The 25054-nt window shown below is 36.1% G+C and overlaps 1 protein-coding gene across 1 annotated transcript in view; it reads right to left on the bottom strand.

Annotated features, from left to right (window-relative positions):
• PKHD1L1 (polycystic kidney and hepatic disease 1 (autosomal recessive)-like 1) overlaps positions 1 to 25054 on the bottom strand; it is a 214294-nt gene that overhangs the window by 51610 nt on the left and 137630 nt on the right. The window contains exons 51-59 of the mRNA XM_006830825.1: positions 23548 to 23699; positions 21062 to 21221; positions 20151 to 20319; positions 17690 to 17778; positions 17019 to 17167; positions 14547 to 14676; positions 10815 to 10933; positions 8749 to 8878; positions 3666 to 3839 (exon numbers count right to left, since the gene is read on the bottom strand). Coding sequence (XP_006830888.1) covers positions 3666 to 3839; positions 8749 to 8878; positions 10815 to 10933; positions 14547 to 14676; positions 17019 to 17167; positions 17690 to 17778; positions 20151 to 20319; positions 21062 to 21221; positions 23548 to 23699 — 1272 coding nt within the window. The remainder of the gene's footprint in view (positions 1 to 3665; positions 3840 to 8748; positions 8879 to 10814; positions 10934 to 14546; positions 14677 to 17018; positions 17168 to 17689; positions 17779 to 20150; positions 20320 to 21061; positions 21222 to 23547; positions 23700 to 25054) is intronic.

Genomic DNA, 25054 nt, shown 5'->3' with positions numbered 1-25054 from the left:
CAACTGGACCAATAAATGAAGAAAAAATTGATGTTGTCAAAGTCTTTATTTTGTTTGGATCCAAAATCAACACTCATGGAAGCAGCAGTCAAGAGATCAAATGACATATTGCATTAGGCAGATACTGCTGCACAAGACCTCTTTAAAGTGCTCAAGAGCAAAAAGATATCAGTTTGACAACTAAGGTGTACCTAATCCAAGTCATGGTATTTTCAATAGCTTCATATGCATGTGAAAGTTGGACAAAGAATAAGGAAGATTGTAAAAGAATCAATGTATTTGAATTATGGTGTTGCAAAAGAATATTAAAAGTACCATGAACAGCTAGTAGAATAAACAAATGTGTGTTGGAAGAAGTATAGCCAGAATGTACCTTAGAAGCAAGGATGTTGAGACTTTGTCTTTGGTAGTTTTGACATGTTATCAGTCCAAGGAGGAGGACAAGAAAAGGAAGATCTCCAATGAGATAGATTGGCACAGTGGCAACAACAATGAACTCAAAGATAACAACACTTGTGAGGATGGCACAGACCAGGTAGTGTTTTGTTCAGTTGTGCATATGATGGCTATGAGTTGGAACAGACTTGACAGTACCTAACAGTAAATGCTTAACAGAGTGCCTGGGGTCATATATCATGGTCACCATCATCATTTAAACTTCTAATGGCAGATTACGACCAATAGGTAAAAGGTTATAGTGAGGCAGGTGTGTGCTCAACATAGATTTCCTAGAATTAGAGCTGTTGCCAGGTAGAGTAGACAGTACTGAGAATAAGTAAGAACCAGCTGAAACAGCTCAAGTCGAGAAACGATGGTTGATTTGTCCTGGTGCCTAGATCTGGGATATAAATACCAGCTTGAAAAGGACCAGTGTTAACTAGAGGAAAGACTGATTCCAAGTTTCAGAAAAAAATTTTTACAATATATGATTGTAATATTATAAAATACTGAGGCTGACAGAACTAAGTCATGTCAAAATAACTGGCATCAACATGAAAAAATACCCAAGGCCAACAATAGGACATGCATTTTGAACATCAACAAAACTAATAACCACACTGGAATAGAACACATAAATATTTTTGAATGGAAGCTTTGAACCAGTTCATTTCTGTTTGGTCTCCTGCTGAGAATTTTAATTTTTACCCTGTATATACTAAATTGCAAGCTACATTTTAACAAGTTCTATATTTTTAAAAGATTTTAACAGAATCTGTAAGAATCTCCTGGGGATTTTGTTAAAATACAGATTCTAAGTAAATAGATCTGGGGTGAAAATGCAAATTCCTAGCAATGAGGAGAACTGGAATAAACTGGTTCAAAGCCCCGTTTTAAATCTGTGCGCTCATAATGTTACTAACAAAGCAAACAAAAACTCCTAGTTCACTCATTATTTTGAAAACCAGTAAGAAGAAAAAATCAAACATTTCCCCTGACTTTTCTGTGTGTACTGTCCTTTTGTTGCTGTTGTTAGGTGCCATTGAGTCAGTACCAACCCACAGTGACCTTATGCACAGCAGAACGAAACACTGCCTGATCCTGGGCCAACCTCACTACCATTGCCACACTTGAGTCCATCGATGCTGCCACTTGGCCAGTCCATCATCTCCTTGGGGGGTCTCTCTTTTTCTCTCTGACCCTCCATCTTACCAAACATGATATCCTTCTCCAGCAACTGGCCCCTCCTGACAATAGGTCCCAAGTATGAGAAACAAAGTTTGGCCATCTTGACCTCCAAGGAGCACTCTGGCTGCACTTCTTCCAAAACGGATCTATTGGTTCTTTTGGCAGTCCATGGCACTTTCAATATTCTCCTCCAATACGATAACTCAAAAGCATCAATTCTTCTATGGTCTTCCTTATATACTACCTAGCTTTTGCATGCATATGAGGTTATTGAAAATAACATGACTTGGGTCAGGCGCACCTTAGTCCTCAAGCTGACATCTTTGCTCTTCAACACTTTAAAAAGGTCTTGTGCAGCAGATTGGCCTAATGCAATATGTCATCTGATTTCTTGACTGCTGCTTCCATGAGTGTTGATAGTTGATCCAAGAAGAATGAAGCCCTTGACAACTTCAATCTTTTCTCTATTGATAAGAATGTTGTTTATTGGTCCAGTGGTGAGGAGTTTTGTTTTCTTAACATTGAGATGTAATCCATACCGAAGGCTGTGCTCTTTGATCTTCATCAGTAAATGTTTTTAAGTCCTCTTCCCTTTCAGCAAGCAAGGTTGTATCATCTGCATATCTCAGGTTATTACTGTCATTTAGGGTAGTCAAACAGATATTTAGGAAATTTCTCTTTTATTCCAGATTATAAATGAGAAAGGAAGAATTTAATTTTAATTTCAGTCTCTTAAATCACAGTGATTTAATGGGTTCAGGCAATAATTATTAATATCTGTATCACAAAAGAAGAAACAGTAGATAGTATGTTGTGGTGGTGATTGTGTGCTGTTGAGTCTGTTAATATTTTTGGTGATTCTGTAAAGCAGGGGAACAACATCCTGTTGTAGAGGGTTTCCAAGAATGTGTAAATCTTTACGGGAGCAGAAAGCCTCATCTTCTGTGGAGTGACTGGCAGATTTGAACAATGCTAACCTTGTGTTAACACCCCAACTCATAACTCAGTAGTTACCAGGGCTCCATATTATGTGTCTACTAAGGGGAAATACATCACTATCCATTAAGTCTTGCCTAATAATTGGACCTGAATCTGATCAATCCTTTAATTCCTAACTGCCCACACTTGGGATAGACAACGGGGAGAGGAATATCAATTCCAGGGATGCAGTCACTAAATTCCAGATGGTTTGAAAATCTATTGGATAGGTGACCCAGCTTCTTTAATAAGTAAATTGCAATGAAACATAAATTAATCAAAGAGACTTAAAACTCACAATCAATTGCAACATGGATTTTATTTAGATCATAATTTAGACAAATAGATTGCAAAAGAAAGAATGAAAGAAGAAAGAAGGAAAAAAGAAAACAACAAACTGGGGAAATGTAAACACTCATCTGGTAAGGAACAATTGTTACCATTCTTTTAGGTCTGATCTTTGTACTGTCAATATGCTTTTCTTTTTTAATCTTTTAAAGTCAACTATTGAAATACTTAAGGAGCTCTGGTAGCATTGTGGTTACGAATTGGGCTGCTAACCTCTGGGTCAGCAGTTCAAAAGTGCCAGCTACTCCACAGGAGAAATATGAGGCTTTCTGTTCCTGTAAAGAGTTACAGCTTCAGAAATCTTGTATAGCGTCACTATGAGTCAGAACTGACTCCATGGCACTTAACAACAACAACAACAACTGAAATATTTAAGGAGCTCTGGTAGCAGAGTGGGTTATGAGTTGAGCTACTAACTGCAAGGTTTGACTCTACCAGTCATTCTGTGGAAGAAAGACGAGGCTTTCTGTTCCCATAAACATTTATAGCTGCAGAAACTCTAGACAGAGTTACTATGAATCAGAACCAACTCATCAACACAACAACAAGGTTAGGGAGTCTGATTGGAAAGCAGAGCCTAGGCTACCTAATCCCTCTCCAGGCTGTTGTTCCATGTGGTCCAATAAAAAATGAGAAGTATTGAAGAATGACTGAAAATAGAAGAGACCAAGTTATATTTCATTTAGAAAAGAAAAAAACTTATTTGTACCAACCTCTAAATGTGATCATATTTTCAGTAAATGAGCTGATCAGGACTCGTGCACCAAAAGATTCCTGGACCCAACCTGGGTAATCTTCACCAACTATTTTGATGTTTCTACTCAGTATCGCAACATCAGCTGCTAGTGTGTAGCTCTGATCTGTGCCAGGGACAAGGTATTTTTCAGCTGCAACAGAAGATTAGATAGATTATTACCAATGTTGAGAAACCCCTATCTCTATTAGATTCTCTGTAAATCATAGAATAAAGAACTTTCTATTAATACAAATGCATGAATTGATGAGAATTGTATGTTTAAACACAGATAGATGTTAGATGGAAAGTATGCTGTTTTTTAATTTAGAAACTGAAATGTAACAATAAATGTATTGTATCTATTTGTTGTTGTTGTTGTTAAGTGCCATCGAGTCGGTTCCGACCCATAGCGACCCTATACAAGGTTTCCGAGGGTATAAATCTTTACAGGAGTAGAAAGCCTCATCTTTCTCCCACGGAGCTGCTGGTAGTTTCGAACTGCTGACCTTCAGGTTCGCAGCCTGATTTGTAACCACTACACTACCAGAGCTCCTTATTGTATCTATTTATCCCCCCAAAATTATTATAATCAATAATTATGAAATCATTACTTAACAGATCTTGATGGTGTTTTTCAATCACTTCAAATTATATATGGAAACACTGTTGTACAATAATTTGAGAAGCTCACTATAATTTTAATAGATGAGGAGATGAGGTTGAGATGTAGATGAATTAGCCCAAGGTCATATGGGAAATTAGTAAACCACAAGTAATTTTATTTTCCTGCAGCCTCATTCTTGCTTTGTTCTACTTTCCTCACAGCATATTTTGTATCAACTATATTCTTTTTAAGTATGTAGTAGTATATCAGATACAATCTGTACATTTATATCTTCATTTGTAAAACATAATGTAAATTATATACTGGTGGTAGTGGTGATGTGCTGTAGAGTCTGTTTCGACTCATAGAGACCCCGGGTAGGGTTTCCAAGACTGTAAATATTTACAGGAGAAAAAACCCTCATCTTTCTCCTGTGGAGTGGCTGGTAATTTCAAACTGCTGACCTTGAGATTAGCAGCCCAACTCATAACCACTATGCTACCAGAGCTCCTTAAATTATATACTACATTTTTAGAAATGTTATTTTAAAAATGTAAGACAAGTTGGTGAATTTCAAGTAGGAAAAATGTTTGGTATCATAAATGAAGTAATCTATTATGTATGATTTAAAAAATAAACTTTAAAAAATAATTTTCTTTTCAAATAAAATATTCTTCAAAAAGAATATTTTTCTTTTGGTTAAAAGAAAAATATTGTTGTTATGTGCTGTGGAGTCAGTTCCGACTCATAGTGACCCTGCACAGGGTTTCTGAAGCTGTAAATCTTTACAGGAGCAGAAAGCCTCATCCTTCTCCTGAAGAACAGCTGGTAGTTTCGAACTGCTGACCGTGAGATTAGCAGCCCAATTTGTAACCACTATGCTACCAGAGTGCCTTAAAAGAAAAATAGGTGGTATCAAAAGATAGACACATGTGCTTCCATCAAAATGCTGTTAAAATATATTTTTTAAAGTTGTCCCCCCAACACACATACACCCATGCATGCTCCAGCCCTTATATAGGCCAAATATTTATCAGTTTGTCACAACACCTTACAGCGGGGGCTCTTGTGATCATCAGAAACATGTGACTAGATTTTATAACATTATACTCTTGCCTTATTCCTACTTTCTGAGATTTGGATGAGAGTATTATGTTAAATGGGAAAAAGTCACAGAGCTGGTAAGACCCTATTGTTAAAAATTATTTTCAAGTTAACTACAAAGCAAAAATAGGAAATAGTGTAGCTATAGCACTTCCAAATGGTAAGAAGGTCATGTAGATTTCAAGACAAAACAGATTGCTTTAAGCTGGAAAAAAAATTAATATCAGAGAAGTAAAAAATTATTCACATTCTGGCTGTAGAATTTATTTTAGTCAACTTTTAGAAAAGACAAATAATTTTTAGACATAATCTCCTGGCTTTTCAATGCACTTTGTCCACCTGTCAATAAAGTTTCTTATTCCCTTATCAAAAAATGTTTTACGATGAGCTGAAAGCCACGAATGCACACCACTGTCTTCACTTCTTCATTAGAGGTGAATCTTCATACTCGAAGAATTACTTTTGGGGGCAAACAGGTGAAAGTCCCATTGAGTGTGATTAGGACTATAGGGAGGCTGCTTTAACACCTTAAATTGATGTTTTTTCAGTGTCAACAGTGTGGGCTGAGGTGTGTGGATGTGCACTGTCATGCATGATAAAAACTCCCTTTGGTAGCAGTCGTCTGCAGTGAATCCTTAGTTTAGGCTTCAGCTCTTCACTGATTATGTCACTGTAATGAGCACTGTTGATTGTTGAACCTTTTCCCTAATAGTGTACTGGCCCTTGAGAATCCCAGAAAACTGGGATCAATTTTCCAGCTGATGGTTGGCTCTTGAACTTTTTAGGTCAGAGATTGAAGATGCTTCTAGTCCATGTTCTGCCATTTACTCTCAGGCTCATAGTGATGAATCCATGTCTCGTCACCATTTTTTAAATAAACTGTTACCTTCCTTTGAGTATCAGTCCAAATTTTGTTTGCAGATGTCCAAGCGTTTCTCCTTAGGCTCTTCTGTGACTTGCTTTGGTATCCACCAGGCACAAGTGTTTTGAAATCTAAGTCTGTAGTGGATTATTTCATAGGCAGAGCCATGGCAGATTTGCCACATAATCCACTCTCATTCGACTATTTGACAGAATCTTTCACATACATATTCAATTTTGTCTTCAGCTGTGGACATGAACAGGCATTTTAATATAACAAGAGTGTGGATTTAGTAAACATTAACCCAACAGAAATGAAAATGACAAGAAAACCCACAAACAAAATGAACTCAGCATAGAAAATTATGTGGACAAGGAATCCAGCTACACCACACACACACACACACACACACACACACAAATCTCTCACAAAAACATAATAGCAATCAATCAATATTTATTGATAATTACACTAAATGTAAATTGATTAAATGTACCAGTCAAGAGAATCAAGAGCAGAATGTAAAAGAAAACAGAATCCTTCACTATGCTGAGTAAAATCAGCCAAATAGTCCATCACCGAAAGGACAAATATTACATGAAACAAATGTTGTAAAAAGTTTAAAAAAGGTTTTTGCTCATACAAGAAACAATATATCATGGTTACAGAGGGTGGGGGAAATGGAAAATTATTCATGGACTAGAGGGTAGACATATGTTAGCATGGGTAGGAAGGCAAGCAACATACAACAAGAGGGCAATATACATGCAGAGAAAAGATGAAAGTAGCAGGAGATACAGGTAAGAATGCAATAGTTAAAGTGACTGGAGGTAAATACTATTAACTGTTGGTACATGGAGGGGATTGAAATCATGTAATGAAGCCATGTATATAATTTGTTGAATGTAAACTGATGATCTGCTCTGTAAACCTTCATTAAATTCACAATAAAAAGCTGGAAAAAATGTCTTCAAGTGATTCTGATTTATTTCTTCTCTTCTTAAGAATTATAGTTCTACTATCTTGGTACAGCACTGTGGGTTAATGTGCCAGACTAGAAAGCCATTTGAACTTCAAGATCAGTGGTTCATGCTCACCAGCTGCTCCTTGGAAACCCTGTAGGGTCAAAACCAACTCAACGGCACTTAACAACAACAACATATCTCTGTAGCGTGTTTCAATGCAGTTACAATTGAAGAATTTGCCAATGAAACAAATTAGGGTTGTGGTGTTGTGTCAATGATTTTTAGATTTTACTGTGTGTTGGATTGTCTGGAAGTGTGCTGAAAATAGTGAGCACCACATCTTACCTCAGAAAGTGCAGTATGGTCAGTCTGGGGTGGTACTCATGAATCTGCCTTTTTGTGTCTCCCCAACTTCCCCCTGTTGCCAGTGATTTTAATACATGGGGTTGGGTTACCACCACACTTTTATTTAAGTGGTTCCATAAGATGACTCAGAACTGACTCATTGGCACTAACAAGAGGATAAGCACCGGACCTCTAGGTCAGCAATTCAAACTTACCAGCTGCTTCTTGGAAAACTTATACAGGGTTGGAACCTACTCGATAGTACTTAACACAACAACACATTCTTCAGTCATAACTACACAAAGGATTTGATAGGCTCTGCTTTGTGGAACAAGTTAAGCAAGATGGATGGTGATGAAAATGCTTGTTAAACTGAAAACTTCTCAAAGAACCATTTTTGAAAACTAAGGAAAATAATCACCCTAGTAATTAAAGAAATTATGTTTTTATTGAACTCAAAACATCTCTTTACATTATGTAAAACTCAGAAAGAGTCCTGTGGTTTCTAATTTTGAATATAGATTAGAAACAAATATATATATATATATATATTACTCCTCTTAGTTCATTTTGTGCAATCATTCACTAATCCATATTTAGTTAAATCATTATCCCAAGAAAAATCACAATAATCCAATTCTATATATTCTTTTAAAAGTAATTGATTAACATTCTAATTTTAAAACTTGGTTCTTTGCCTTCAAGGGACAACCTTGGTAAATCAAAAGCAAGGGTAAAATAATTCAATCGATGTTTATTGAGCATTTATGATGAAGCTGAGGCAAGTCTGTACCCTTGAGAAGATCACAGTTTAGTGTAAGACACGAATGAAAAAAACCAAAAGTTTTTGAGTGCAGTCTCATCAATGAGACAGGAACAGCAAAAAGCAAGGACCACATGCTCCCTGGCATGTCGTATACACACTTTTGGGGCTGCTAGAAGTCAGCAGTCCTGGGGTAGCTGTGTAAATCTGAATGTAATGCTCTTCTGAAAAGTACTTATGAGATGTTTTATAAAATACTTTTAACTAGTGGTCCTGGGGTAGCTGTGTAAATCTGAATGTAATGCTCTTCTGAAATGTACTTATGAGATGTTTTATAAAATACTTTTAACTAAGGAGGAGAACACTAGAAATGTGACCATTTGGAGATATTTTAATTAGGTGAGAGCAGCCACTTACCCAGGTGAGTATAGGAAAGGGTATCATTCAGAATGAGAATTTTGTGGTCATGCAGGACTTTTACAATGCTCCTGGTTTCTGTCTGTTGGAAGTCATAGCTTGTGGTTGTTATCACAATCTCTTCGCCCGCCTTAGAAAAATTCAAGTGCCAAATTCAAGAACAGTTGTATAAATAGGTTTCTAGTTCTTAGTAATAAGTATTACATAATTTATATTTGATTTTTATCTGATTAGCAATCAAGGTATTGTAAAAATGATTAATCCGCATTTTTACAATACCTTGATTGTAAAGATAAATGTACTTGTGTTTGATATAAAGAAGCATACATTTTGGATTGTATCTGTATTTTCTTAAATTTTAATGATATCATTTAAAATAATTGCAGCAAAATATATATTTCAAAATATTAAATATATCAAAGCACATGTATCCATATTTTTATTAAAAACCGGTCAGGATATATTCTTAAAACTTGAAAAAAAATTTTTTTTTCAATTTCCTTTACACAATTAATTATCACTTGATATTTATGAAAGGTGGGAAAGGCAGAGCAAAGTTAAAGGGCAAGTTGCCAAAAGGTAGGCGTAATCTTTGTATATTAAGTTCACTCCTTGTCATTCATTCTCTGCTCAAATGTCACCTCTGAGAGAGGCTTTCTCTAGCCTCCGTATTTAATGTTACCTGCCACTCCTGCCTGAACAGTCTCTACCACACTAAGCTGTTTTATCTTTTTCACCACATACATATACAGTCTGTGTGTCCATTGTCCATGTAGTCTGCCTTTCTTATACACAGTAGGTATTTTGAAAATATTAATTGGGTAAATAATAGGGCTACTAAAATCCTTTACTTAGTTACTCTCAGTTAAAAATTATACTTAAAGTACTTAAAAGAAAACCCCAAAATTTCAAAAGAAAAAATCCCCAATTATTATAAATAGATTGTGTTGTTTTTCTTAAGTGCCGTCAAGTTGGTTCTGATTCATAGCAATCCTATATAGAGTTTCCAAGGAGTGGCTGGTGAGTTTGAATCTCTGACTTTGTGGGTGAAACAATCTTGCAGTCAAGCGCTTATTGTACAGTTCAATACAATCTCCTCTTATTTACCAATTTTCAACTACATTAGGAGAGCAAACCCATATATTTTAATGACTTATAATGATTTGTTCAGACTCAGGCTTAGTTCTGGAATCCCAAAGTTCATCTTCATCAGAAGAAACTTACTGAGATCTGAGAGACTAGAAATTGAATGCATCCATTTTCTATTCGTAAAACATGTAAAATTGATGACCTTTACATGTGACACTGTGGGTTAATGCGCTGGACTGCAAAGTTGGTTTGAACCACAAGGTCAGCGGTTCAAGCTCACCAGCCACTCCTCGGAAACCCTATACAGGGTTGCTATGCATTGGAACCAACTCGATCATACATAACAACAACAACATGTTTATGAATGTAATATGGATAAGAATTTCCACTCTTTATAGTTTGCCAAAATCTCTCATTTAATAAGACATTATTTAAATATCTCTGGGCATCACTAGCTGTTTTCTTTCCAAATTCTTAATGTGTAAAAACACAAAGTAGAAGCAAAGAGGTAACTAAGACAACAATAAAATACATTCTCATTTTCTGTTCATTAAGAATCTATAAAAAAAAGAAAAAATTTCACCCCAAACTTTCATACTTTTTTTCCCTGACTAATACAGGCATAAAGATTTTAATGTATTCTGAAGGACATTTGAGACAACAATTTTTAAATATCAAGTCAGCTTTTTGAGTGCATTGTTGTTGTTGTTATGTGCCGTGGAGTCAGTTCCAACTCATAACAACCCTGTTTTCCAAGGCTGTAAATCTTTACGGGAGCAGAAAGCCTCATCTTTCTCCCATAGAGCAGTTGGTAGTTTTGAATTGCTGGACCTTGCAGTTCACAGCCTGATTTGTAACCACTACGCTACTGATTACAAAATATATACTTGTCACTGGGTTAATCACTTGAGAAAATAAATGCCATCTTTTTAAGCAGACCCACTGTGCATGCACTTTTGACCACATATTTCCTTTACCTGCCAATCCACAGCATCCATCAGAGATAAGACTTTGGAACCTGCCTCTGCGGTTTCCGAGAGCTTAGTTTTATATATTGAGCGTGGAATTCCATGAAGGTCCAGCTCACCAAACACCCCTGAAGAGAAAAACACACTCTTATTTTCTACCACAAACTACTGGCTTAGGTGTTAATATAAAACAAATCAGTGCATTGATACATTTTAATAAAACATTGAACATTTTACAATAAATAGCATAAATTGGGGTTATCTGCTCATGGACTGCATATAGAAGCTTGGACCCTTTGACCTACTTCTAGGAATCTCGTCCAAACGAATTAAAGCCAGTGCACAAGGATACACAAATGAGAATGTTTGCCATTGCCATGTTAAGAAATAGAAAACAAATAAATCCAAATGTACATCAATTGGGAAGCTATGGAAAAAATACAGTATATTCATAGAGTGGAGTATTATGCTATAAAATGATGTTTTATATATAAGTATAGATCTGAAAGACATCTAATATATGCTGAGAAAAAATTCATAATAATACGTGTGGGGGGGGCTTCAAAAAGATCATGGAAAAATTTCATGATCATTTAATTACATTTCCCCACAAACTTTTGAAGCTCCCTCATATTAAGTTTATTGATGATGTTTAAAAGAAACTGTCTGAAAACAACATATCAATATATATATTACATGAATATCTGTTTAGCTAAAAAGCATGTAAAAGCTGTTAATAATGCTAGTTTCTTCAAGGGGGTAGAATTGGAAAAGGTGTATACTTTTTCTTGATATTATTTTATGTCATTTAAACTATTCTTTTTCTAAAAAATAAAACACATAATTATGTATATATTTAAGAATAAATTTGTCTGCTTTACAATGTTTGCTAGTAGAGAGCTGACTTATTCAATCTTACATCATTTAAAAATTTCATTATTTACTGAATACCACAGTGTTTCAAATATTGTACAATGGAGCAACTGCAGTATGTCCTTGTATATGTCTTCTAAGACAAAGTCTTCGAAACCTTCATTTGCTAATGAGGCACAACTCAAAATGAGGAGAAATCAATAAAAACACCCAATAATAATCGAAGCAGAGTATATGAGGTATGAATCTAGAAAAACTGGAAATTGTCAAAATGGAATGGAATGGATAAAGATTAATATCATAGACATTGTTGCTGTTGTTAAGTGCCGTGGAGTTGGTTCTGACTCATAGCAACCCTGTACAGGGTTTCCAAGGCTGTAAATCTTTACGGGAGCAGAACGCCTCATCTTTCTCCCACAGAACCGCTGGTAGTTTCGAACTGCTGACCTTGCAGTTCACAGCCCGATTCATAACCACTACGCTACCAGAGTCACTTATCATACACATTAGAGAACTAAAATATACTGGCATTGGCTATTCTGGATTAGACAATCGTATGGTTTACAAGCTAGGAACAACAAATTGAAGAAGAATGGCATTCATGGTTTAAAAAATAAAAAATGATATTGAAGCACAATGGTGTCTTTGATAGGATAATATCCATACATATACAAGGAAGACCAATTTATACCACTATTATTCAGATGTATATACCAACCACTAAAGTGATGATAAAATTTATAAATTCTAACATCTTCTTTAGTCATAAATTGATCAAACATGCCATCAAGATGCATTATAATTACTTGTGATTGGAATGTAAAAGTTGGAAACAAAGAGGAAGGATCATTAATTGGAAAATGTGACCTTGGTGATAGAAATGATGCTGGCAATCACATGGTAAAATTGTGTGAGACCAATGACTTATTCTTTGAAAACTGAAGTATAGACAGCATTGTACTTCAAGATAGGTTTTTGTTTTTTTTTACAATGACTACCACACCATTCTTCTTCAATTTGTTTTTAAACAACATAAAAGGTGACCAGACTTCACCAGATGGTATACACAGGAGTCCAATTGATTACATCTGTGGGAAGTGATGGTGAAGAAACCAAACATCATCAGCCAACATAAGGTCAGGGACCAATTGTGGAACAGATCAGTATTATTCACATGCAAGTTCAGGCTGAAGATGAAGAAAATTAAAACAATCCACTACAGGCAAATTATGACCTTGAACATATCCCATTTGAATTTAGAAACCATCCCAAGAACAGATTTGATGCATTAGACACTAATGACCGAAGACCCAAAGAGTTGTGGGACTGACATCAAAGATATCATACAAGAAGAGAGCAAAAGGTCATTTAAATGACAGGATAGACCAAAATGGATATCAGAAACATGTCTGAAACATGCTCTTGAGTTCACAGAAGCTAAAGGAAATTGAAGAAATGAGGAAGTAAAAGAGCTGAATGGAAAATTGCAAAGGGCAACTTGAGAAGACAAAGTCGAATTTTATAATTAACTATGTAAAGACCTGGAGCTAGAAAACCAAAAGAGAACACATTCAGCATTTCTCAAGTTGAAAGAACTGAAGAAAAAATACAAGCCTCAACACGTGATACTGAAGGACTCTGTGAACAAAATACTGAATGATACAGAAAACATCAAAAGAAGATAGAAGGAATACACAGAGTCACTGCACCAAAAAGAAATGGTTGCTTTCAACCATTTCAAAAGGTAGCATATGATCAAGAACCAATGGTACTGAAGGAAGAAATCCATTGGCAAAAACAAGGCTCTACAAATTGAATACAAATTATTTCAACAAACTGATGCAGCACTGGAGGTACTCACTCATCTATGCCAATAAATTTGGGAGACAGTTACCTGGCTAACCAATTGTAAAAGATTCATATTTGTACCCACTCCAAAGAACGCTGGCCCAACGGAATGTAGAAATATTTGAACCGTATCATTCGTATCACATGCAAGTAAAATTTTGCTGAAGATGACTCAAAAACAATTGTAGCAGGACATCAACAAAGAGATGCCAGAAATTCAAGCCAGATTCAAAAGAGAAAGTGGAACTAGGGATATCATATGGATCTTGACTGAAAGCAGAGATTATCCAGAAAGATGCTTACTTATGCTTTATGGACTATGCAAAGGTTTTCAACTGTGTGGACCATACGAATAGCATTGGAAAGAATAAGAATTCCAGAACATTTCATTGAGCTGATAAGGAACCTGTACATAAACCAGAAGGCAGTCATGAGAACAGAACAAGGAGATACAGAATGATTAAAATCGGGAAAGGTGTGCATCAAAGCTTCAGCAGAAAATCGCCCTGGAAAGCTTTATCGGAGAGCCCTTCTCCGCCATGACACTTCTCTTGCTCAGTCCTGTCATCAAGTAAGAGTAATCTTGTGAGACTTTCCCTAGGTAATCATTAGGTATCTACCTTATAGTCCTGAATTGGCTCTTTCTGACTTATTTCTGTTTCCTAATTTTAAAAATCTTTAAAGGGCACTCATCTTTCATTAGTTAAAAATGTAAAAAAAAAAAAAAACACTACATTGCCCTAGTTACATTTTCTGAATCCTCAATTCTCTAGGGACAGACTAAATGGCTAATATCATTCCTTACATTTTAAAAATGTCTTAACTTTGATGGAGCTTATGTTGAGAAATAAAGTTTGTATTTTTATTTTTATCTTTTAATTCCATGAACTTTTACAATTACCCTCATAAATATCTGTAAAAGCTTCTGATACCATACCATCATGAAATAATAAGTACTTTGAGGCTGTAATTTAGGTTCTCAAAACTGATATGATACCTTTGGTATAGGTAGACACGTACCTATGACCTTTGACCCTTGGTTTGGTCCTTCGGGCAGAGCCCAGTCTGGGGTAGAATGATTTCCTTTAAGTACAATCTGTAGTTCTCCTTTAAAAGGGTTATCTTCCCAGCCACCTATTAATCTACCTCCCTGCAATGAAGAAGAAAACTGTTAATAATTAAAAATTAAACAGAAAGAAAATTCCCTATGAAAATACAATTAGGAAGTCCCTGATAACCTTCTCTATTAAACATGAGTGAATTGTATTATAATATAAAGATCAGAAAGTTATAACTTAACATGCATTTTGGGTTAGGCCATTTAAATGACTTTTTCAAGGTCAAATTCATTATCTATCCTGTTCAATGCTGACCCTAGAACAGAGACCTGCTAAGATCTAAAGTTGTACTGTCTAAACAAGCTACACTACGTGTTAACTGTTTACTGTTCAAGAGCAAAGATGTCAGTGAGGTACATCTGACCCAAGCCATGGTATTTTCAATCACCTCATATGCATGTGAAGTTTGACAATGGATAGGGAAGACTGTAGAAGAATTGATGTATCTGGATTATGGTGTGGGCAAAGAATATTGAAAGTACTATGGGCTGCAAGTGGAAGAATCAGTGCTTTGATCTGTTGTGCATAGGATTGCTATGAGTTGGAACTGACTTGAGAACACCAAACAATAAAAACAATATCATGTTTAAAATAGATTTTTCACACTTGCATCCAACCTACACCATATTTGAGCCATCATTTTTGATAATGTTGTTGTTGTTAAGGGCTGTTGAGGCAATTCTGACTCATAGTAACCCTGTACAGTGTTTCTGAGGAGCAGCTGGTGGGTTTGAACCATCAACATTGTGGTTTGCAGTCCAGTGCTTACCTTACAGTGCCACACCAAGAGTCTAATATTTGTTAATAATACTAGCTTTCATTTAAACATTTGCTGATACTATGCCAGGCATAACATGTAAGGCTTTTCATAGATCATTTAATCTTTGATTGAAACAATGCATTGTTATTATTCTCATTTCATAAATAAGAAAGCTGATGTTGAAAAAGATCAAAACTTACCTAAGATTACCCATATAATAAACAGTGAGGTAAGGATTCAAAGTCCAAAAATCTCAAAACCCATGCAACTAACTAATGGGCTATATGACTTTAAAGCATAAAAGAACTGGTGGCAGAAGTGGCTGTGTGTTGTGGAGTCGGTTCCGATTCATAGTGACCTTGTCTGTATAGGTTTCTGAGGCTGCAAATCTTTACGGGAGCAGAAAGTCTCATCTTTCTCAATAGAACAGCTGGTAGTTTCAAACTGCTGACCTTGAGGTTAGTAGCCGGACTGATAGCCACTTTATCACTAAGATCAAAGAGAAGCTACTAAACATTTTTTAATGGTGCTTAGTAGATTTTTGGAGTCCTGGTGTGACACTGTGAGTTAATGCACTGGACTGCAAGGTCAGTTTGAAGACAAGGTCAGGGATTCATGCTCACCAGTTGTTCCTCAGAAACCTTGTACTGGGTCACTATAAGTCGGAACCAACTCAACGGTGTTTAACACCAATTTATTTTTTGGTTAAGCTATTCTTTTCAGTGACCAAAATAGTTAGTAAGTGACTAACAGACAAATTAAACTGATTAAATTGTTACATGCTCAAGACCATCTGAGGTTTATGAGAAAATGAGGTAAAAAAATTACAACATGTTTATTAGTCTTTTCCTACTTTCATAATTCCATAGATAAGATTAATTTAGATTGTTGTTTTTTTTAAAGGTTTAAATTCTTTAACATACTTTACACTCTGAGAATTCTTGGTTTGTTCCTGCAAGGTGTCAATTTAGCATTACTTTATCACACAAACTAACACCTTGCTCCAACAAGTGAAGAATTCTCAATGTGAGTCCTGGTGTGGCACTGTGAGATAAACCACTAGATTACAATCCACGTCCCTATACAATAACATTTTAATACTTAACAACAACAACACAAAGTAGTAATTACCATTGACTTTGATGTTTTCCTGGCTGCAATCCTATATAGAAAATTTATATAGTGATTGTTGTTGTTGTTGTTGTTAAGTGCCGTCGAGTCGGTTCGCAGGACTCCTTAGGACTGTTAAATTGCCATTTAAAGGAGAGCAGAAATGTACTGAGCTTAAATTTTTTTTTTTTTATGGGAGTTGTATTTTTATTCACATCAATTGAATATGCTTTCTTATATGTTATTTCGTAAATTGCCTATATTTGGGATTTGATTAAGTTAAATGATGGTGGCAGGGTAAGACATATGGAGGTGTACAGGGGTGGGGCAGCCAAGGTGGGTGCCAAAACAGTGATGTGAAGATCTTGATATTATTGTTGTTGTTAAGTGCCGTTGAGTCGGTTCCGACCCATAGCGACCCTGTACAGGGTTTCCGAGGGTGTAAATCTTTACGGGAGTAGATATGCAAGACATTTCCCACCCTACCCCAACCACCACTCTTACCTGCAGTGAAATGTAGGTAGCATTTAAAACAACTTTTCTGTAAGAAGACTCTGCATCTCCCACATTATATTTATCTTCCAGCTCTAGAACCCCCAAGATAATAAGCCTTTCTATCGGGGGAATATCCGTGTCTGCTACAATCCACGTTCCTATAAAACAATACTTTAATATAAGAAATATAACATAACACAGACACTATATCCTATAGGGAAACACCAACAACCTTATCAATGAGCCTGGATTTTGAAGTTTGTGACTCATTAGTCTACCCAATGACAGGTTCCAATCTCACTCAGAAAGTCTATTGTTCTTAATGTTTTTGCTGTTAAGTTTCGTGGTGTCGATTTCGAATCATGGTGATTCTGTATAGGGTTTCTGAGGAGCAGCTGGTAGGTTTGAACTGCCAACCTGTGGTTCACAGTCCAGTGCTTATCCTATAGCGCCATACCAGGACTCCATTGTTCTTAATACTCAGGTTTAAACCCACATAAAACCCAGAAGGCTAGTTTTAGTACCAGGGGCACCATAATAGAGTACATCTCTTAAAATGTATTTTTTTCCCACGGTGTGCTGCATAAGGGTAGAAAGCTAAATTTTGGGACATCTATCCTGTCAAAGTGTTAATGTTGCATAAACACAAGTATTTTATTAATTTGTGTTTACATAGTTACCTTCAGGAATAACTACATTTGCTCCTGGGTGTGGTATGGTATAATTATTTTCTTGAGATGACTGCCAAAAAGAATCATTTGACCATAGACTGAAAAAAAAAAAAAAAAAAGAGAAGAGATATATTCCCATTAATTATTATCTCTAAATATTAAATGACTATTCTATTGACTTTTTAGGTGTAGCACTAAACTGATGTCTTGAGTTGATAAAATGCAAATTAGTTTTTAGTTTCACTAAATAGACAAGTTAATGTACAATTAGTAAAATATTCAATACACAAAAAATATATTTATAGTTTTCACTTCATTGAATAAAATTGTTTTTCTATTGACAATCTATATCACTTTTTTTTATGAGTCAGGCTGCTAACCTCAAGGTCAGCAGTTCGAAACTACCAGCTGTTCCGTGAGAGAAAGATGAGGCTTTCTGCTCCTGTGTAGATTTACAGCCTCGGAAACCCCATACAGGATCGTTACAAGTCAGAAACTACTCCACGGCACACAACCAAATTCTTATAACATTCTAATTTTGTTTAAAATGTAAACAATTACATTTCCTTGTAAGATATTGCTTGCTGAAAAAGTGAAAACAAATGTCTGCTTTATCCATTTAAAGGCCCTTTATAAGTGCTATGTCCTGGGGAAAGGGAGATCAAAGTATTGTTGGCTTGATTCTGTGAAGGGAAGAGCAGGGAGAATGGTCTCTGAATTGGCTAGGATGAGCCAATGAGGTTAAGCCAATGGTCTAGGGTGGAGTGGGCGAGTGTGTGGGTGTGGCTACAGTGAAAGTTTTATTAATTGAAAGTACACTGGAGGAGAAACACTCTCCACTTTTCATCACTTTTCATATCTAGAAGCTACTTCTTACTGCAAATTCCTTTGAAGACTATTGTAAAATTTGTAACATTTTCCTATGGAAAAAATGTTCACAATCAAAGTTGCTCACTTTGAAACAATCTCAAAGTTCTATGATACTCATCCTGGACTCTACAAAAGGGCCAATATAGTGTTTGTTCTGCAAAAATGTGATAGTTGTATTACTAAGAAACCTACTGGTAAAAAATTCATACCAATTGGCATAGTGCCTGGTACACAGCACATACTCAATACACTCGAATGAAAAACAAATTCCGTTATTATTATGATGCCATTGTTGTACAAAAACTACTGCCATATCTATGTATTTTTAAATGTAATTTATCTGGAGGGGAATAATAAGTATTCACTAAATGTGGCTCTGCTGGATAGGCACTGGAGTGCTAACTACAAGATTAGTGGTTCAAACCCACCAACTGCTCTTTGGAAATCCAATACAGAGTTGCTAAGAGTTGGAATTGCTTTGATGGCACTTAACAATAGCAATCACAAATGTTAAATTTATGATCATCATTATACTATTCCTCCATAAATACAGGAAGATTCATAAAATCCAGATTATACCTTTAAGGTTCTTAAAGACTAATAGAAAAAAAGCCAAAAATATATAAAGCAAAAAGTGACATTTCACGGGAGAACAAAGGTAAATACTTACATAAATTCCAAAGGTAGAAATATTATTTTTCACTGGGAAAGTTAACATATATTTAAGAAGTGAAATGTGTGAAATAAAATTAAATGAATTCTATGAAGACAATTAACCATGAGTATTATTCATGGAAAAAATACACCACCTGCTAAGAAAATAGTGAACCAATGAGAATACTAGGTTTCTGGTTTTGTCCTAAGTGCTATCAAGTGCAGGTCATTTACCAAAGCCCAGTAGGCTTTAGCTTTCTTGCCTATATAGAAAAAGGGAACCATGCAGGGTCTCACAATTCAGGTGCAAGGTTCTGCAAATCTGAGATTTCCAGTAACTTAAACACCTACATTATGTTTTTTAATGAGATTTTTGCATCTCCTCATCTGGGCAGTTGTGAGGCTCACGTGAAGCAATGTATGTTGAAGTGCCTAAAGCACTGTACATAGGAAGACATTATTATCTCACCCATGAGTGACACGTGACAGAGGGTTGCATCAATACGTGCTTCTTGTTGTTGTTGTTATGTGCCATGGAGTCGGTTCTGACTCATATCGACTCTGTACAGGGTTTCTGAGGCTGTATATCTTTATGGGAGCAGAGAGCCTCATCTTTCTTCCATGGAACAGCTGGTAGCTTCGAACTGCTGACCTTAGGTTCTCAGACTGATTCATAACCACTACGCTACCAGAGCTCCTTATCAATACATGCTTGTTGTTGTTGTTAAGTGCCATCGAGTCGGTTCCAACCCATAGCAACCCTGTACCGGGATTCCGAGGGTGTAAATCTTTATGGGAGTAGAAAGCATCATCTTTCTCCCGTGGAGTGGCTGGTAGTTTCGAACTGCTGACCTTAAGGTTCGCAGCCCGATTCGTAACCACTACGCTACCAGAGCTCCTTATCAATACATGCTAAAGGGTATTAAATAAGAACAGGCCTGTATACTTATAAGTGGCAGGTCGCTCTCTGGGAACTGGTTTTCTTGAGGAGGGATGTACAGGAAAGCAGTCCTGAAGAACACAACAGTAAGCTTGGAAATTAATAGTGACATCTTTCACATCGGGATCTAGTGTCCCAGAAACAGGCTGGCTCTGCAGTTCATTTCTTCCTGATACTGAAATTGAAGCAAAAGCAGTTTAAATTAATGTGAGGATCAAAGTGTTTGAGTCAAAGTAGCTGGATGCCAAAATCATGGCATTTTTGGAAGATATTCGCTAGATAATTATTAGGTATAATTTGATTTATGGAGTAGTTATGGAGAAATTCTGCCAAAGGGTACATGCTCTTATTGAGAAGTAAATAATCTAGATATCTTGATAAAAATAAGTACTTAAAGACCTTAAATAAGTGCATATTTATTAAATATGTTATTCTCCAAAAATAATTAAATAATGAAAACAAAAACAAAGTATCAGTCTTCTTCTATGGCACACATTTTCCCCAGTTCTGTGAACTGAAAATATTGGGACCATGAGCAAGAGGGCAGATCACCTCCAGACATAAAACGTATGTTTTTTACTTAAGTCATAGTTTTCTCCAGAATAAATTCAGAATCTCCAGTCCTTTCATTTAACAAACATTTATAGAATTCTCTTTATAGGGCACCATTTACCACGTGTTGTTGGTAAGTGCCATGGAGTTGGTTCTGACTCATAAAAATCCTTTATAGGGTTTCTGAGAGTGACTGGTGGGTTTGAAACTACCGACCTTGAGGTTAGCAAACCAGTGCTTATCCTATAGTGATACGCTAGTGCTGTGTTTACCACACAATTGCCCATTAAGTGATTTTTCTCTTCCTTTAGACAAAGCACTAGACACTAGATAAAAAGAATCACATCTGCCAAGTAACTACATACCCAAGTAGTACAGAGTACTAGTGTTTGCCTCAAGGTGCCAGTCTCCATTGTTGCTTGTATTCCAATTCAATGGATCTGAAGAAGCATTCCTCAGATCAACAATATTAAACATATCAGGATTTTGAGTGAAATTATGAGATATGATGACATAATCTTCTTTCTGTAGAAGTTTGTAGCAAAATATTATTTGTGTTATGTTAATTACTCTACAAAATATACATTAATTTTATCACCTAAAATTGTTGTTGTTTTTGTTGTTAAGTATCATTGAGTCAATTCCAACTTACAGCAACCCAGGTTTCCAAGGAGCAACTGGTAAGTTTGAACCACTGACGTTGTGGTTCAAACTGATCTTGCAATCCTAACGCTTATCCTACAGCACCACACCAGAAGTTCTATCTTATATTAAAAATGAAAGTTTTGACTTTAATTTGATTTTCATCTTGCTCTTGTTTCATATTTTACTTATTAACATTTTACATGTCTATGGCAATAATTCTGACGGAGTAAGATGAGGTTTCTGCTCCTGCAAAGATCTATAGCCTTGGAAACCCTATACAGGGTCGCTATGAGTCAGAACTGACTCGATGGCACTTACCAACAACAAGGTGGCAATAATGCCAGCTGTATTACTAAGTCAATAAAATGCTCAGTTAAGACTTACATAGGGATTAGCAGATAAATGGATAGTTGGATGACACAGTGTGTGTGCACATACATACACATGCATACACACACAATCTGGTATCATGACTTGATTGTCTGAATGTCTCAAAAGCAAGGGAACAAGAAACTGTGTTTTATACATTTTAACTCCCTAATATGAAGTCCTGGTATGACACTATAGGATAAACACTGGACTGCAAGGTTGGTAAGAAAACCCACTAGCTGCTCCTTGGAAACTCATAATAGATCCCTAAGAGTTGGAACTGATTTGATGGCATTGGTGTGGCACTGTGGGTGAATGCACCAGACTGCAAAGCCGTTTGAATTACAAGCTTGGTGGTTCAAGCTCACCAGTCATTCCTTGGAAACCCTATGCAGGGTCACTATGGGTCGGAACTGACACGACGGCATTTAACAACAACAACAACAAGTATGTTTCTTAAATTTTTCTGAGGAGTCTTGTGACTCAAGCTAACACCTCTCTCCAAATCTTTATGCCCATAGGATTGATAAGTGAATGCCAAGGGGATATGTGTAGCTTTGAGATCTTTACGATGATGGCTTTATTTAAACCAAGTTAACTCACTGGGTAAGTGTAAGTAATGTGAGAAGTGTTATGAGTGATATGAAGATTAATACTGCAGGCTGCACTCTCTAAAAACTCATAGACCACTACAGAAGGCATTTGCATTAATAATTACAATGTAAGTAAATGAATAAATAAGAGCACAATGTGAGTTCTAGAATCATTCTCTCTGAATTCAAATCTCAGTTCTGCCACTATATATACTATACAATTGTGCTTAAACTTGTTAGCCTCATTGAATTTCAGTTTCCTCATCTGTAAGAATAAGTATAATGATAATTCACTGGCAGTCTGAAGAATTAAACAACATAACACATGTTAAATTAGCAGACGTATCAAAATCTCAAAAATATGACATAGTCTAAAGAACTAAATTATAGAATTAGATGTAAAAAATATTTTATTGCTATCATCTTTGAAAACACGCAAAAGAATTCTAGGAATTATTTTTGGTTGTACATATAGGGTGTGTAATTATAAGAACAAGGAGCTCTGGTAGCGTAGTGGTTACGAATCGGGCTGTGAACTGTAAGGTCAGCAGTTCGAAACTACCAGCGGTTCCACGGGAGAAAGATGAGGCATTCTGCTCCCGTAAAGATTAACAGCCTCGGAAACCCTGTGCAGGGTCGCTATGAGTCGGAACCGACTCCACAGCACATAACAACAACAACAACAATTATAAGAACATATATAACAATGCAGATCAATGAATTCAGATGCTACTTACCATTAAAGGTGGTAGGCATATAAGAATTGGCTTGCTATTTACTATATGCTTGATATATTCCATAATGTAAATAATAAAGTGCTTAGCTGGTGACTAAGACATGATGCTGTTGTTAAGTGCTGTCAAGCTGGTTTCTACTCACAGTGGTCCTGCATAGACTTTCCAAGAAGCAGCTGGTGGGTTTGAACCATCAACTGGTTAGCAGTCAAGTACTTATAAGCACTCAATAAATAGTAGTTACCATAGTGACAATAACAGGGACACAGATTTAGTATTATGGGAATATGGCAAATAAATGTTTATATCTGATTCTCAACAAAGGGTTTTTTTTTTACTCACTCCTTAGAGGAGAGTTGATTTATTTGAAGAACTTTAACAGATGGTTAGGTGAAGCAAGACATTCTGAGTCTAAAATAATCGACGTGAGTAAAAACCCAAGTGTAGGTTGCGTTTGACTAATATGCAATTGTAGTTATTGGAAGACAGATTTGATACCTCTTTACTTACCTTAAATCCATAGAATGTTGATGTATATGATATGTTAGTTATGTGATCTACATCTTTAAAATACCAATTAATGTGATTTGCATTTGGAATCAGAGCCATCCAACCTGACTTATGAGTCAGTCGTTTCTTCTGAAAAGGAACAATGCTTGTGCCTGTAGGAACACACAAAGCAAGAAGCAAATGACAGCAGTCTCAATTCACAGAAAATGTTTGTCTCCTATGAAAGGGCAAGTGTAAAATATTTGTCTAGTCTATTGTCAAGTGCCGTCAAGTCGGTTCTAACCCATAGCTACTCTGTATAGGGTTACCAAGGAATGGCTGGTGAGCTTGAACTGCCAACCTTGCAATTCAAACCAACTTTGCAGTCCAGGGCATTAACCCACAGTGTCACACAAGACTCTTATGGGACTCTCTAACGAGGTCAGTATAGCATTTCATTACTTATGTTCTAAATGTCTTTGTTTCACTGCAGGCCCAAAATGTTTAATATTTTAGATTATATTTAACTGAAACATAAAATGCTTTCTCACTTGGAATTTTAAATTGAGATGGAGTTTTTGTTCCTTATGTTGTTAAGCACTGTTGAATCAGTTTCAACTCACAGTGATCCTGTACAGGATTTCTGTGGAGTGGCTAGTGGATCTGAACCACAGACCTTGAGGTTAGCAGTCCATTGCTTATCCTAAACTGTGACACTAGGATCCCCTTATAGAAATATAAAAAGGAAAAATGATGACAATTAAAACTACTATGATAAAAGTGCTTAAATATCTTAGTGTTGTTGTTGTTAGTGCCATTGAATTGGTTCCAACTCATAGTGATCCCGTTTAGATCCTGAGGAAGAGCTGGTGGGTTTGAACCATTGACCTTGTGGTTAGCAGTCCAGTGCTTATCCTACAGCACCACACCAGGACTCCAAATATATTAATATTACTCTTTAAATACCATTATCTAAAATATAATTTCATTTTCATTCTTCTAAAAACTTAATTCTTCAGAATCTTTGATTTACAGCTCATGAAATGTAAATTCTCATTCCTATTTCTGTTGAGCTAATCAAAATCCACAAAGATACTAATGGAAGATTTTTATTTAGAACTAGAAGGAGCTCTGGTAGCATAGTGGTTACGAATCGGGTTGCTAATCTCAAGGTTAGCAGTTCAAAACTACCAGCTGTTCTGTGGTAGAAAGATGAGGCTTTCTGCTCATGTAAAAATAACAGCCTCGGAAACCCTGCATAGGGTCACTATGAATCAGAACAGACTCTACGGTACTTAACAAAAACAACAATAGGATATAGGCTACAACTAGACCCATCACCTGACACTGGCCATGGTACCCTAAATTTTGTGCATAGTGTACTTGGAATCTAAACTACCTGTTATGAAAATACCTTTATATAATTTAGTAATACTAAATATATATATATGTTGTTGTTGTTGTTAAGTGCCGTCGAGTCGGTTCCGACCCATAGCGACCCTGTACAGGGTTTCCGAGGGTGTAAATC

The sequence above is a fragment of the Chrysochloris asiatica genome, unplaced genomic scaffold, assembly GCF_000296735.1.
Source record: "Chrysochloris asiatica unplaced genomic scaffold, ChrAsi1.0 scaffold00001, whole genome shotgun sequence".
Lineage (NCBI taxonomy): Eukaryota > Metazoa > Chordata > Mammalia > Afrosoricida > Chrysochloridae > Chrysochloris > Chrysochloris asiatica.
This window is presented reverse-complemented; position numbering and strand designations above follow the sequence as displayed.